The 17,337-nt window shown below is 39.3% G+C and overlaps 1 protein-coding gene across 6 annotated transcripts in view; it reads right to left on the bottom strand.

The window, feature by feature from the left end:
- The window catches only part of SENP7 (SUMO specific peptidase 7), a 174,173-nt gene that overhangs the window by 127,137 nt on the left and 29,699 nt on the right, over positions 1-17,337 (bottom strand). For all 6 annotated transcript variants that reach the window (XM_023559053.2, XM_064273043.1, XM_023559056.2 and 3 more), the window contains exon 4: positions 4,793-4,890. In XM_023559053.2, coding sequence (XP_023414821.1) covers positions 4,793-4,890 — 98 coding nt within the window. The remainder of the gene's footprint in view (positions 1-4,792; positions 4,891-17,337) is intronic.

The raw sequence follows: 17,337 nt of genomic DNA, 5'->3' as shown, positions 1-17,337 counted from the left end.
CAGTGACCTATAATAAACTCCTGACAACTTTGAAATTCCATGGGAAGTCACAAAAATTTTTATAAAGGAAAAGTGTTAAAAAGTCTTATTTAATAAATTACATGGAATGTGCTATCAAAATCAAGAGAAGCACTTGATTCTCTTTGGGTTAAAATTTGTATGTTAGTATTTCCTTTTGTTTTTGCCTAATATCAGACATCAAAGACATAACATTATGTCATAATTTTATTATTTCTTAATTGCTAACTTGATCGCAACTTCATCAAAGCTAATGGTTTGATTGGGGAATTCACATTGTTTAACTATGAAGTTTTTTCATTACTATTCAGGTATTTAGAGACTTGATAATCTTGGTATATACTGACTATATGGCATTATATCTCAAAATTATTATATAGTATATTATACCTATATATTATATAAAAAAAAATTTTTTTATCTGATTCCTGAAGCCACTTTTGAGTCAAACAATGGTCCAGTTGAATTAGTAACACCCTTTCACCCTGGGCCTTGTGCTTTTTTGGACGAGTTCAGGCTGTTTTGTGAAACTGACTCCAAAGAACAGACTGGGAGCTACGTTTAAGGTAAATCATAATTAGTTTAATCCGTCTTCCAGACAATGTTTTATGAAATACCTGTCTAACGTTTGGAATCAAACTCTCACACTCTTACTATGCAGAAATTTATGCATCTTAAAGAAACCAGGTTCTCAGAGGAGACAGACCCCATGGCTCAGGCTCCATTTTGTCTTAGGTTCCACTTCTATTTCTGAGAAAGCGACCCATGACTGTTAATAGGTAAACCAAGAAGGGGCAGCCTGCTCTCAGGAAGGATACACAGTATGTTTTAAGTAGATTAATAGAGACCTCCAACGGGAGAGGTCCACCCTGTATTATCTTGCTAATCATGAATTCTCAAATGGAAACTTGTGTGTCACATGTAGATTTTTCTATACTTTGTTTCCTCTAGACAAAATTTGTGTGCTCCTTATGGATACACATTTTTGTGTAGTAGATCCAACTATACTAATTTAGATGATCCAACAGATTGTAAATTCTTGTGGGCAATCACTTGTTTAGATTCCTGATGAACACAGGGGCAATGCACTTTGGGAACTTTAGGATTACCTTTAGATATACATAGTAATGGTGCTAATAAATATTGGAACCAAATCAAAACCATTGCTGTCGAGTTGATTCCAACTCATAGTGACCGTACAGGACACAGCAAAATTGCCCCACAGAGTTTCCAAGGAACGCCTGGTGGATCAGAACTGCCGACCTTTTGGTTAGCAGCCGTAGAACTTAACCACTACGCCACCAGGGTTCCCAAATACTGGAAAGGTAATGTTAAATTGCTACACATTGTAAAATTAAAGTCAGAAGAAAGCTCACTAGTCCAACACTCAGAGTATGGCTGGCAGTTTTATTTCCTACTTATGGTATAGTTGAATTGGAGAAATCTTTATGAAATTTCTCAATCACTATGGGACAAATTGCAGATGAAGTTGCTAATGGGATGGAAACAAAAAGCAACCTCTGACCTCATTAAGCCAAGGTGACATGAGATAACATAATAGCCTTAGATTTTTAAATTAGTCCAAGAGAGTACAGTCTGTGCTATAGACAGGACATACACAGAATTAGACAGCAAGCCACTTGGTTACATACCATAACACCCTTACGAACACCAGATTTATTTGGTCGGCTACCATCAGGAATAAGTACATAGGCTAGATCGCTACTGCAAGGTATAGTAATATTCTTAGTCTACATCCTGATAGTATTAGGTATAATAAAACTTATCCTCTATTATCTTATACACTTAAAACGCAAAAGAAGGCCTTGGGCTGAAATGTTGATGTACACACATTCTGCTCACTTAGGCAATGCAACTGATGAGAATATGGCTCTTACTTAAGGTCCTAGTGAAGAACAAGATGGTATCCTGTGGAAAATCAGCACCATGAGTTTAAAGAGCCTGCCATGGCTGCCATCTAGGAGCTCGACTAAGTCCAGATATTAATTATCAATGTGTTATCTCCAATCTCTGATCAACAGGAGGGAATGATTTAGGAAAAAATATTGGAGTCATTATTCCCTTTCCTTGAGCACAGAGAATGTGACACAGCTGGAGCTGGACTCACAAGGACTCACAAGGACACATCAAGTGGGCCCTGAGGTATAAAGACAATAGCTAGGATATCTTTTAAGGGATGCTTCATGTAAACAAATCATAAAACAGAACACAAAAGACTTTCCACTCTTATCTTTTTCTATTAGCATTTAGTGAACAGAAAATTTGTTGGACCAATGAGGACCCTCCTGGCTGTTACTGAAACCTGCACCAATGACTGTTAAGAAAGACATTTTAAAATGTAGGATCAGTTTCTAGCTAATCTGTGAAAAGGTGACTCTTTCAATGATTTTGCCCATTTGTAATGTCAATATATACTGATGATTCTCTAAGGTTCCTCCAACTCGGGCAGACATGGCTGTGGCAGCATGCTTGTCCGTTTTCCCATTCTTGCCTATCTATAATATTTCCTTGGACTCAGGCAGACATGGCTCTGGCAGCATGCTTGTCCGTTTCCCACTTTTACCTCTTTGAACGTATGCCAAATAAAACTTTCTTTTTGCTTTACGAAAATTTTTTTTAATCTTTATCCTCTAACAATGTCATGAAGTATATATTAAGCAGATGTTATGCTAGTGCTGACAACAAGCCTGATAATCAGTAACCTTGGAACAGAAGTCAAATATCATACACTCTTTAAGGAGGCTTAAAAATTGCCATTTTATATTGGACTGATAATTTAGGAGGACAAACTGAAAAATATTAGAGATAATGCCAGTAAAACAAAAGGCAGTATTAAAGTAGTAATACGTCACAACGGCCACTAATATCCTCCAAGAACTTATCTCCACCACTTTACAGGCCTTCTTATGGGAAAATAAGGTTTGACTGATGAGACATGAACCCTGCAAGGTCTTCGGGATCATCTCTCTTCCATTAAAGGGAACAACTCTGAATGTGCAAACCTTTCAGAAAATATGATTTGATTTTTTAATTGAAAAATATGATCCCATTACTTCTAGCACACCATCTCTCAAATCGAATACTATTTATGACATGGTCTTGATAATCTTTGAAAAACCAAGTCTATAAACTTAGTTTGTGGTTGTTCTGAGCTTCAAACCATCATCTTTGTACCTAAATAAAGGCCCAGTTTACCTTAGTAATTTATACCTAGTATGGCTGAAGGCCAGGGTTACATAAATTGCTTTGGAGTCACCAATATATTTTTATATTTCCTACAGACTATTTACTTGAAAGCAGAGAATAAGCCTAAGAAGCTTACAGAGTGCTCTGACATAAACGCAAGGATACCATTAGTCTTCTGATTTGTGTGATCTTCAAAAATCTGAAATTTTTACTCTGGTATTAACTGCCATTTTTTTCATAATTTTTTTTTTTTTTTTTTGGTGAAAATATACACTGCAAAACATACACCAATTCAACAATTTCCACATGTACAATTCAGTGACACTGATTATATTCTTCAAGTTGTACAATCATTCCCTCTATCCTTTTCTAAATTATTCCACCACTATTAACATAAACTCACTGTCCCCACCCCCCAAGTTTCTCGTCTAACTTTTCAAGCTGCTGGTGACAACTTGATCCCACGCAGATAATTCTTTAAAAGTGCACAATGCTCAAGGCAAACATTCTTTACTAATTAAGCTATTGTTTGGTTCAAAGAAGACTTGAGGAAAAAGTTTTGGTTTAAAGATTATCTCAGAGCAGCAGTTCATCTCAGGGTTCATTCAGCCTCATTAGCTCCAGAAATCCTGGATTCCATTAAAATTTTATATTCTGTTCCAAATTTTCCTCCCTTTTGATCAGGATTCTTCTATAGGATCTTTGATCAAAACATTCAGTAATGGTAGTGAGGCACCTTCCAGTTCTTCTGATCACGTGGCAAAGGAGACAGTTATTCACGGAGGCAATCAGACATACATTCCATTTCCTCCTCCAATTCCTGACTCTCCTTCATCCTCTGCTGCTTCACGTGAACAGCGACCAATTGCTGTACTTTGGATGGCCACTTGCAAGCTTTTAACCCCAGGTAATTGTAATTTTTTATTCACTCCCTATGTTAAAAAGGGAAATTCAATATCTTCTTTCAGAATAACAACTTTCTAATCACTGATTGATAGTATAACCCTGAAATGCTCTAAACTCCTTCCAAAGATGGCTACAATTTGAATCTTGCAGAATTTCAGTATATCCATAATTTATTAGTACTTTTTATGACTAAATGGAGTATGGTTCCTCCCTGCAGGGCCAAAAATGATGAGTTGAATATTATATTAGTCTATATGTAACTCCTGCACTGTCAGCTAAATCTTACCAGAATCTACAAAAACAAGGAGTTAAAATGACTTAGATACACAGAAAGTTAGAGGTTAGAAGGAAAGTTAGGAAGCACTGAGTTCAAGCCTCATACAGCGAAACCTGTGAGAGCTAGAACGCAGCAGAACTGCCTTATTTTTCCAGGTCTTGCAAGTTTCTCGCCTTTGACAGGGTGTAGTCTTACCACTTTTAGTCAAAAACATTTGTGTTTTCCTTCTCTGACAGGTTTCCACCTTACACAGGTTCTGGTTTTTGTAGGTTTTACCGCATTTCAAAAGTTGTGATAAGTGAGACTCAGAGCTTAAAGGAACTGTCCGTGGTCGCACAACTTATACACACTGTAATCACCCTATGTCACACCCATGTATCTTACCTTTCTGATGATGCCTTAGAAGTAACAGGATGCCCACGGACACCTTTTTTACTTCTATGCTCTAGAGAGATGACCTTATTTCTTAGAGTTCTTTTCAACTAGGAAAAAAAAAGAATACAGAATTTCAATAATGAATATAGCAATGTGAAAATTAAAAGGCACTTAAAGTATCATTTTTATTTAGAAACTTAAGATAAATAGGCAAGTTCATAATTAACAGGGAGAAAAAGTGCAATCTACAGAATACCTGACTCTGTTGCTAGTGCAAGGAGCCCTGGTGGTGCAGTGGTTATGGCATTCGACTGCTAACAGAAAGGTCAGTGGTTCTAAACCACCACCGGCTCCACGGAGAAAGTTTCGCCAGTCTCCTTTCATAGAGATAGACAGCCTCGGAAACCCTATAGGATCACTATGAGTCAGAACTGACTCCAGGGCAGTGGGTTGGGTTTGGTTTGAGTTCCTAGCCCTGAAGTATTTAAAAAAAAAAACCAAACCCGTTGCTGTCAATTCCAACTGGTTTGGTTTTTGACTTATTATTAAGTACACTTCTCACAATGAGTTATATATTATCTGTTTATACTGAACTCCACCCGAGAGGACTAATTTGGCTTACACAGCCTGACTCTCAGAACTCCTCAACAACTAGTTCCCTACAATCATTTAATTAACCTCACAGTAAATGCAGCCTTTACTTTTTGTTACGGAATTTGTGTACCCCAATCAACTGTTCTGTAGTAAGGTTTTGCCTACGTTTGCAAAATGATGGAATGAGTAGTCTTTGACTCTCATACTCCACACAGAAAAGCAACATTATTCCACCAAAAAGGGGGAAAAAGAAATCTTAAACAATGACAAAAAATGAAATAAACACAAGGTGACAAATTGAAAGTAATGATAACAGGGGAGAAGGGAAAGTGATTAAAATATTAACTTTGAATAACACTAACATATTTAATGTCCGTCTCTACTTCTACCAGTAAAAAGGGCAACCTGGAGTACATCTACACATGTTATCGAAAGAATAAAAAAGTTCACTATTTCTTATATTCAATAATACACTAAGATGTTTACAAATTTTGTTTTTAAAAATTGGATAATATTTGCAGACTGGGTAAAATTTTATATTTTTCACAGACAGTGCGGTTTTCATTTAGACTGTAAGATACAGCATCTCTGAAAAATGAGGAACAGACAACAGAGAATTCTCCCATAATCTGGTTATGAAAAGGAATTTATTCACATACATATTTTGAAAGCTACCTGGTCACAGATAAAAAGGTTAGAATGGCTTGGATGTATTTAATTTAAATATGAAAAAGACTTTTACTACAATAAAAGGCAGTACATAGTACACCAACCTTCACTGCAACCTTATTCACAACAGTCAATGTCTATCAACATATGAATGTGGATTATACATACAAAAGAATGTTACTCTGCCTTAAAGAGAAAGTCCTCATACCTGCTACAACATGAACCTTGAAAACATGTTCAGTGAAATAACTCAGTCACAAAAGGAAATACTGTACACACCCACTTACATGTAATAGGTAAATACACAGAGACCAACATTTATTAGTGGTTACCAGAGGAGGGGGGAGACGGAAAGGGCATGTCATTGCTTAAGGAGCACTGAGGTTCTGCTAATGGTGGTAAAAAACTGGAAAACAGTGATGACAACTGTACAACATGATGAATGTAATCAATGTCACTGAACTGCACATGTAAAAATAATGGAACCGGCAAGTATTTTGTTATATATATATTTTTACCACAATTATGCTGGGAATGACAACTTGAAGAGGAATGGTGTTGCATTCATCGTCAAAAAGAACATTTCAAGATCTATCCTGAAGTACAATGCTGTCAGTGACAGGATAATGTCCATACGCCTGCAAGGAAGACCAGTTAATATGACTATTATCCAAATTTACACACCAACCACTAGGGTCAAAGATGAAGAAATAGATTTTTATCAGCTGCTGCAGTCTGAAATTGATCGAACATACAATCAAGATGCACTGATAATTACTGGCGATTGGAATGCGAAAGTTAGACACAAGAAGGATCAGCAGCTGGAAAATACAGCCTTGGTGAGAGAAACAATGCTGGAGATCGAATGACAGAATTATGCAAGACCAACAGCTTCTTCATTGCAAATACCTTCTTTCACCAACATAAACGGCGACTATAAAAAAAAAAAAAATTTTTTTTTTTTTTTTTTTTATACATGGACCTAGCCAGATGGAACGCACAGAAATCAACTTGACTACATCTGTGGAAAGAGATGATGGAAAAGCTCAATATCATCAGTCAGAACAAGGCCAGGGGCCGACTGTGGAACAGACCACCAATTGCTCATATGCAAGTTCAAGCTGAAACTGAAGAAAATCAGAGCAAATCCACGAGAGCCAAAGTATGACCTTGAGTATATCCCACCTGAATTTAGAGACCATGAGAAGAATAGATTTGATGCACTGGACACTAGTGACCGAAGACCAGACAAGTTGTGGAACGACATCAAGGACATCATCCATGAAGAAAGCAAGAGGCATTGAAAAGACAAGAAAGAAAGAAAAGACCAAGACGGATGTCGGAGACTCTGAAACTTGCTCTCGAACGTTGAGCACCTAAAGCAAAAGGAAGAATTGATGAAGTAAAAGAAATGAACAGAAGGTTTCAAAGGCTGGCTAAAGGAGACAAAGTAAAGTATTATAACGACACGTGCAAAGAGTTGGAAATGGAAAGCCAAAAGGGAAGAACATGCTCGGCATTTCTCAAGCTGAAAGAACTGAAGAAAAAATTCAAGCCTCGAGTTGCAATAGTGAAGGATTCCATGGGGAAAATATTAAATGATGCAGGAAGCATCAAAAGAAGATGGAAGGAATACACAGAGTCATTATACCAAAAAGAATTAGTCAATGGTCAACCATTTCAAGAGGTAGCATATAATCAGGAACCGATGGTACTGAAGGAAGAAGTCCAAGCTGCTCTGAAGGCACTGGCAAAAAACAAGTCTAAAGGAATTGATGGAATATCAACTGAGATGTTTCAACAAACGGATGCAGTGCTGGAGGTGCTCACTTGTCTATGCTAAGAAATATGGAAGACAGCTTCCTAGCCAACCGACTGGAAGAGATCCATATTTATGCCTATTCCCAAGAAAGGTGATCCAACCGAATGTGGAAATTATAGAACAACATCATTAATATCACCCAAACCCACCCACTGCCGTCCAGTTGATTCCGACTCAGCGACACTACAGGACAGAGTAGAACTGCCCCATAGAGGTTCCAAGGAGCGCCTGGTGGATTCGAACTACCGACCTCTTGGCTAGCAGCTGTAGCATTTAACCACTACCCTACCAGGGTTTCCCATTAATATCACAAACAAGCAACATTTTGCTAAAGATCATTCAAAAACACCTGCAGCAGTATATCGACAGGGAACTGCCAGAAATTCAGGCTGGTTTCAGAAGAGGATGTGGAACCAGGGATATCCCTGCTGATCTCAGATGGATCCTGGCTGAAAGCAGAGAATACCAAAGGATGTTTACCTGTGTTTTATTGACTATGCAAAGACATTCGACTGTGTGGATCATAACAAATTATGGATAACATTGCAAAGAATGGGAATGCCAGAACACTTAATTGTGCTCATGAGGAAGCTTTACATAGATCAAGGGGCTGTTGTTCGGACAGAACAAGGGGATACTGATTGGTTTAAAGTCAGGAAAGGTGTGCGTCAGGGTTGTATTCTTTCGCCATACCTATTCAATCTGTACACTAAGCAAATAATCCGAGAAGCTGTACTATATGAAGAAAAACGGGGCATCAGGATTAGAGGAAGACTCATTAACAACCTGTGTCATGCAGATGACACAACCTTGCTTGCTGAAAGTGAAGAGGACTTGAAGCACTTACTAATGAAGATCAAAGACCACAGCCTTCAGTATGGATTGCACCTCAACATAAAGAAAACAAAAATCCTCACAACTGGACCAATGAGCAACATCATGATAAACGGAGAAAAGATTGAAGTTGTCAAGGATTTCATTTGACTTGGATCCACAATTAACAGCCATGGAAGCAGCAGTCAAGAAATCAAAAGACACGTTGCATTGGGTAAATCTGCTGCAAAGGACCTCTTTAAAGTGTTAAAGAGCAAAGATGTCACCTTGAAGGCTAAGGTGAGCCTGACCCAAGCCATGGTATTTTCAATCACATCACATGCATGTGAAAGCTGGGCAACGAATAAGAAGACTGACGGAGAACTGACGCCTGTGAACTGTGTCAGGGAAGAATATTGAATATACCACGGACTGCCAAAAGAATGAACAAATCTGTCTTGGAAGAAGTACAACCAAGAATGCTCCTTAGAAGCAAGGATGGCGAGACTGCGTGTTACATACTTTGGACATGTTGTCAGGAAGGATCAGTCTCTGGAGAAGGACATCATGCTTGGGAAAGTACAGGGTCAGCGGAAAAGAGGAAGACCCTCAAGGAGGTGGATTGACACAGTGGCTGCAACAATGGGCTCAAGCACAACAACAACTGTAAGGATGGTGCAGGACCCGGCAGTGTTTCGTTCTGTTGTGCATAGAGTCGCTTATGGCACCTAACAACAATAACAACCACAATTTAAAAAGAAAAAAAGTAAACACTTGTTGTTTTAAGTCACTTTGGGGGTGAGAGTAGAGGAATAAAAGGATTTGCTTAATCAATTGGCCTCAACCCACCTGGATCAAAGGAGAATGAAGAACACCAAGGTCACACGATAACTATGAGCCTGAGACAGAAAAGGCCACGTGAACAAGAGACTTACATCATCCCGAGACCAGAAAGAACTAGATGGTGCCTGGCCACAACCGATGACTGCCCTGACAGGGAACACAACAGAGAACTCCTGAGGGAGCAGGAGAACAGTGGGATATAGATCCCAAATTCTCATAAAAAGACCAGCCTTAATGGTCTGACTGAGACTAGAAGAATCCCGGCGGTCATGGTCCCCAAACCTTCTCTTGGCCCAGGACAGGAACCATTCCCGAAGACAACTCATCAGACATGGAAGGGACTGGACAATGGCTTGGAGAGAGATGCTGAAGAAGAGTGAGCTACTTGTATCAGGTGGACACTTGAGACTGTGTTGGCATCTCCTTTCTGGAGAGGAGATGGGAGGGTAGAGAGGGTTAGAAACTGGCAAAACAATCACGAAAGGAGAGACTGGAAGAAGGGAGCAGGCTGACTCATTAGGGGGAGAGTAAATGGGAGTATGGAGTAAGGTGTATATACGCTTTTATGTGACAGACTGACTTGATTTGTAAACTTTCACTTAAAGCACAATAAAAATTATTTAATAAATAAAAGGATTTGCTTATAGCCAGTATCATTCAATTACGTGATTTTGAAGCCCTCATTCTGGCAGGGACAGGAAAATACTACGCGAATTAAATCTCTCTCATGGTTTTGAAATTGTGAATGGTAGAGGCTGGAAGAGTTTTACAGTACCTAATAGTAAAAGCCAAGATTGCCTTTGAAGAGATTGCTGGTGGAATTACGGATGTCGGACAATTCCACAGAAATTCGACTGAAATTCTTTTTTTTTTTTTACTACCAAGGGTAAATGTTAATATCTCCTTTTAAATTTTTCTTGGACAAAATCAATTCTGCATGCATTCTAACTGGTACAGGGGCTCAAAATCTCAACTGAGTACCCACTTAGGCTCTGAAATGGAGCCAGCTGCTTCCTGAGGAAAACACTGGCTTTGCTTATAATTACTTATCGCTGTCACAGCTTACTGCAATAAAGAAGAATGATGAATTTCCAACTAATTGAGAATACTGGTCAGAATTTAACTTTTATGTAAGAATTTCAACTCTACGGACTCTGCATCTAATTTTAAAGTGAGCAATAAGGAATGCCAACACTGAAAACATTTAAGAGAATATAAGCTGGAAATATTTGCTTACCAATTTCATCAAACTCCTGAATGAACGCAGGGGGTGATATCTGGAAGTACTAAACACCATACTGTTATAGGCAGTGACTTTTGAAGAATGAAATTATATGCATACAGGGGGAAAGGGAATGAGATATTACACACTTCCTTACTGTTGATATTTCTTCAAACAAGCATATGTTACTTTTACAATGTCTTTAAAAAGCAATAAATTTTCTTTTAACCCTGACTGAGAAAACACATTTTTAGTTTACTTTTTTAGTGTGCATATATATATACACACACAACAAAACACTGCCAATTCAATAATTTTTACACATACAATTCAGTAACATTCATTATATTCATCATAACTATATGAATAACCATAACCACTACCCGCTTTCAAATTATTCTACCACCTTTAACAGAAATTCAGCACCCCCAAGAGTCAGTTAAATATTTGCTTTCTTCTTTCTTTGACAGTATTGTTCTTTTCACTTTATTAACCTTTTGTATGTTTTGTTGGAAGCAACTTCATACTCTTTTTGGGAAAAGGCATAACAGAAATAAATTTTAAATTAGTAAGATGTTTCAGTACTGAAGTAGCAGCCCCCAGGTAGTACAACAGTCAATTCACAGGAAAGAAATGAGAGGATAACTCTGGAGAACAGGAGGGTTCCTAGGGTCAGTTGTTTTTCACATCACCATTTGGGTTTATGCACATCAAACTAAGGGCTTTTTTGTTCTTTTTCAAAACTCACCCTGGCTACCAGGTACCAGAAAAGTAGCTGTTATGGATTGAATTATATTCCCCAAAAATGTGTATCAATTTGGCTAGGCCATGACTGCCAGTACTGTGTGGTTGTCCACCTTTTTGTAATCTGATGTGATTATCCCATGCATTGTAAATCCTAACCTCTAAGATGTAAATAAGGCAGAATTAAAGGCAGTTATGTTAATGAGGCAGGACTAAATCTACAGGATTAGGTTGTATCTTAAGTCAATCTCTTTTGAGATATAAAAGCAAGAGGGGCCAGGAGCGCAGGCAACCTTTGGACCTGGGGTCCCTGTACTAAGAAGCTCCTAGACCAGATTGATGACAAGGACCCTCCCCCAGAGCTGACAGATAGTGAATGCATTCCCTGGAGCTGGCACCCTGAATTCGCACTTCTAGCCACCCAGACTGTGAAAGAATAAATCTCTGTTTAGTAAAGCCATCTACTTACGGTTTTTCTGTTATAGCAGCGCTAGACAACTAAGACAGAATTTTACCAGGAATGGGGTGCTGCTCTGGCAGATACCTAAAACGTGGATATGGTTTGGAAGTTGTGAATGGTAGAGGCTGGAAGAATTTTAAAATACCTAATAGTAAAAAGCCTAGATTGCCTTGAAGAGATTGTTGGTGGAATTATGGATGTCAGACAATTCTGGTGACTCAGAGGCAGTGAGAAGAAAGACTGACACCAGAGACAGTGTAGTCGGCAAGAAGCAGCAGCAGATAAACAGCAGCAGCAGAACCAGTAGACTGGCGCAAGACAGCACGGAAGCCGAACCACGGAGCGAGACAGATAAGTGTCTTTGCGCAAGAGGCTTCCTGGTGGGATGGGGTGCCTCCGAGCACTAATCGGTGGAGCTAAAGAGCTTTGGAATACTTGCCCAGCAGGGCAGACATAGGCAGCAAGGCCCAAGGATTCGAAATGCCAAGAAACCAGGAAGCAGAAGCTAAAGAGACAAGAGAACACTGAAAGCAGAGCTGCCTCAGTCTCAAAGGGTAGGGCCATGACCTCTGGGGTCTCAAAGGCTGGAGTCATTGCCTCTGGGGCTTCAAAGGGTGGGGCCCCGGCTTCCCAGATTTCAGAGTCAGATCTTCACCAACTTGATTTTGGAGTATGGGGCTGGCCATTCAGGAGTGACAGCAGGATGGGGCTGGATATGCTGCCTGAAGCTGAGGGGCAGAGCTGCAAAGCCCAATGGGCAGAAGAAGGGCGCTTACTAGGGCTGAGAGGGTACAGTCACCGCTCAGATGCACTCAGAGAATGGGGGCACGCAAAGCCGAGACAGCAGAGTTGCCAGTCCAGTGGGCCTGGGAGATGGAGCTAAAACCGGGGAACAAGAGGCCTCCACCCAGAATCCAGAGAGTGTGGCCAACACCCAGAGTCTGGAGGGCAGGGTCATTGCCTTTAATGGCCTCAGAAAACAGAGGATGATTTCCAAGGCTTGATAGCTACTAATGTAATGTGTTCTGCTGACTCGCTTGGTACCGGTTATTCCTTCTTTCCCTCCAATTTCTCCTAGTTGTAATGGAAATGTCTACCTTTTCCCTGTTCCACCATTATACTTTGGAAACATATAACTTGTATTCTAGATTTCACAGATGAAGATGAATTTTGTCCCAGGATGGAACGCAGACTTGGAGTTGATTTAAGAACTTTTGGGATGATACAACAGGGTGAAATGGTTCTACATATGCAAGGACATGAATTTTTAGGGGCCAAAGGTGGAATGTTATAGATTGAATCACGTTCCCAAAAGATGTGTATTAATTTGGCTAGGCCATGATTCCTAGTATTGTGACTGTCCACCATTTTGTGATCTGATGTGATTATGCTATGTGTTTTAAATCCAAACCTCTATGATGTCAATGAGGCAGGATTAAAGGCAGTTATGTAAATGAGGCAGGACTCAATCTACAAGATTAGGCTGTGTCTTAGTCATCTAGTGCTCCTGTAACAGAAATGCCACAAGTGGATGGCTTCACCAAAAAGAAATTTACTCTCTCACAGTCGAGTAGGCTACGAGTCCAAATTGAGGGCATCAGCATTCTCTGTCAGCTCTGGAGAAAGGTCCTTGTCATCAATCTTTCCTTGGTCTGGGAGCATCTCAGCAAAGGAACCTCAGGTCCAAAGGACATGCTCTGCCCTCCTCGTGCTGCTTTCTTGGTGGTATGAGATCCCTCTCTCTCTGCTCACTTCCCTTTCCTTTTATCTCTTGTAAGATAAAAGGTGGTGCAGGCCACACCCCAGGGAAACTCCCTTTCCATTGGATCAGGGATATGACCTTAGTAAGGGTATTACAATCCCACCCTAATCCTCTTTAACATAAAATTACAATCACAAAATGGAGGACAGCCATGCAACACTGGGAATCAGGGCCTAACCAAGTAGACACATACTTTGGGGAGACACAATTCAATCCATGACAGGTTGTATCTTGAGTCAATTTCTTGAGATATAAAAGAGAGAATCGAGCAGAGAGTAGAAGGACCTCATTATCACCAAGCAAGAAGAGCCAGGAACGTGCGCACCGTTTGTACCCAGGGTCCCTGCACTGAGAAGCTCCTAGGCCAGGGATGACTGATGACAAGGACCTTCCCCCAGGGCCAACAGAAAGAGATAGCTTTTCCCTGAATCTGAAACGCTGAATTCTGACCTCTAGACTATGAGAGAATAAATCTCTGTTTAGTAAAGCCATCCACTTGTGGTATTTCTGTTACAGCAGCACTAGATAACTAAGATAGTAGCTAAAGATGGGAGACATACAAATTTCACATGTAAAATTGAAAAACTGGAAGATGTGGAAGAGTTTATGATCTAACCCCTGGACACAAATAATTTAGAGATAAATGTTGAAAATACAATATACGAAAACTTGGAGGCTACCTGTAGATATAATAGCACGTATTACCCAACCAGGGCTCCTTAATTATTACCATACTCTTATCTCAGTGCTTCTTTCTTAAAAAAAAAAAAAAATCCCAAAATAACACTAGTCGAATCTTGTTATAACCATAAGCAACCAAGAAATTATAAAAGCTTAGAATGGAATTTTCTTCCTGTATGATTTTTAGTAGATGAGTATCTTAATGCACAAAAAAGAAAAAAAAAAAATCTTAATTCACGACTCTAGAAATGTATCTTTACAATATATTTTAACATTTGATTATAAGGCTTGCTATAAACTTAGTAGCCAAGAAAGTGCAGTACTAGCATAATGACAGACAAATATGTAATCAGAACAAAATAGAGTCCAAGAATAAATCCATGAATATAAAATCAAATAATTTCTTTAAAAGGGGTACATGTAACTGAACAAGGGAAATAAAATTATTTTTATCAAATGGTGCTAGACCAATAGGAAATCTGTATGGGAAAAAAATGAACTTTAATTCCTACCACACCATACACAAAAATTAACAGAAAAATTATATTAAATGTAAAAGCTAAAACTACAAAGTTTCTAAAAGAAAACATGGAAGAACAGCTTTTCAACCTAAGAGTAAGCAAAGATTTCTAAGGCAGAAAAAAACACTAGAGAACACATTCAAAAAACTAAGACTAGAACAAAATTTTCCCAACATACTAAAGAGCATTTATGAAAAACCCATAGTTAACATCACATTCAAGAACCCCAAGAGCAGGAACAAAACAAAAATGCCCACTTTCACCATTTCTATTCAAGATGGTACTGTAAGTCATAGTCAGAGTAATCAGGCAAGAAAAAAATAAAAGTCTTCCAAATTGAAAAGGAAGAAGTAAAACTATATTTACACATGACATAGAAAATCCTAAGAAATCTACACGCAAAAAAACTAATAGAGCTAATAAATGAATTCAGCAAAGCTACAGAATACAAAATCAACATACAAAACTCAGTTGAATTTCTATACACTAGCAATGAACAATCCAAAAGGAAAATTTAAAAAACAATCCCATTTACAGTATCATCATAAAGAATAAAATACTTGGCATAAATTTAAGCAAGGAGATGCAAAACTTGTAGACTGAAAACTACAAAACATTGCTGCAAGATATTAAACCAAAAAAAACCAAACTTACTGCCGTCGAGTCGATTCCGACTCATAGAACCCTATAGGACAGAGTAGAACTGCCCCATAGAGTTTCCAAGGAGCGCGTGGCGGATTCAAACTGCCAACCTTTTGGTTAGCAGCCATGGTACTTAACTACTATGCCACCAGCATTTCCGGAATATATTAAGGCAGACGTAAATAAACGGAAAGACATCCAGTGTCATGGACTGGAAGACGTATTATTATTAAGATAGTAATACTTCCCAAAGTGACTGACAGATTCAATGAAATCCTTATCAAAATTACAAGGGCTACTTCAAAAAATGGAAAAACTGATCCTAAAATTTATACGGAGGTGCATGGAACCCCAAACAGTCAAAACAATCCTGAAAAAGAAGAGCATAAGTTGAAGACTCACACTTCTGAATTTCAAAACCCACTACGAAGCTACAGTAATCAAAATAATGTGGTGCTGGCATAAAGACAGACATACACAGACCAATGGAATAGAATATAAGTACAGAAATAAACCATACATCTATGGTCAACTAAATTTCAACAAAGGTCCCAACATCATGCAATGGGGAAAGAAGAGTTCTTCCAACAAATGGTGCTGGGACAACTGGATTGACAAAAAAAAACAGAAGTTGGAGCCTTGCCTCACACCATAAACAAAAATTAACTCAAAATAGACCAAAGACCTAAATATAAAAGTTACAACTATAAAGCTCTTAGAGAAAAACACAGGAATAAATTTTCACGACCCTGGATTTGGCAATAGTTTCTTAGATATGACACCAAAAGCATAAGCAACAAAAGGAAAAATAAATGGGATTTCGACAAAATGAAAAATATTTGTGCATCGAGGGATGTTACGGTTGATGATTTTGTTTTTTCTAGGTGCCTCTGAGTTGGTTCCAACTCAGAGATCCTATGCAAAACAGCAAAAACACTACCTCGCCCTGCACCATCCTCACAATTGCTGCTACGTTTGAGCCCACTGTTACAGCCACTGTGTGTCAATCCATTTCATTGAGGGTCTTCATAAAAATGGCACGGGGGCATTGTCTGACTTCCTCTAACTTCACAAAGGGGAAGGAGAATCAAAATCAACAGCACAAGGGAGATTCTTATAAGGCAGAGGTCAGACATGCCTCTTCTCTCCACCATCTTTACCAATTCTGACACCAGCTGTCCCTTCCACAGCACTCTTCACTTCTCTGCTGGGTTAGATAATTCATTGCAATGGCCACACAGAACTCACAAACAATACAATTATGGGGTTTATTACAGAGGTAACAGGTTACAATTCAGGTGGAGAAACACTCAGGATACAGTTCTTCTACCAGGACAGCTTCTTTTCAGCTGTGCTCACAGGCACACCTCTTCCTGCCCTGCTCAGGCAAGTGTTACAAAGCTCTTTTAGCCCCTGCTATTAAGTTCCCAGAGGCACCCCAGGCACTCAGCTTTCTCGCTCCGTGGGCCAGTAAGCCCACTGCATGGTCTCCCACCAGTCTGTCCTGCCACCGTTTCTCGCCATCTTCAGGGTTACAGCCCGCTCTCTCTTCTCTCCTGAGAAGTTCCAGGAGTTTCTCAGCTCACGGATCCTGGGCCCAAAGGACACACTCTATGCTCCTGGCTGTTCTTTCTTTGTGGTGGTGGGATCCTCTCTTTCCCGCCTCTTTCCACAGCTCATTTCAAAGCCAGCAGAATGGCAAACTAACCAATCCCTTCGGTGGGCCACAATTACCATATCACACAGACCTGCCCAATCACTTGGGTGGGAGTTACAAGACC

This window comes from Loxodonta africana, chromosome 20, assembly GCF_030014295.1.
Source record: "Loxodonta africana isolate mLoxAfr1 chromosome 20, mLoxAfr1.hap2, whole genome shotgun sequence".
NCBI classification, from domain to species: Eukaryota; Metazoa; Chordata; class Mammalia; order Proboscidea; family Elephantidae; genus Loxodonta; species Loxodonta africana.
Note: the sequence above shows the minus strand (reverse complement) of the source record. Positions and strands in the feature narration are given on the sequence as shown.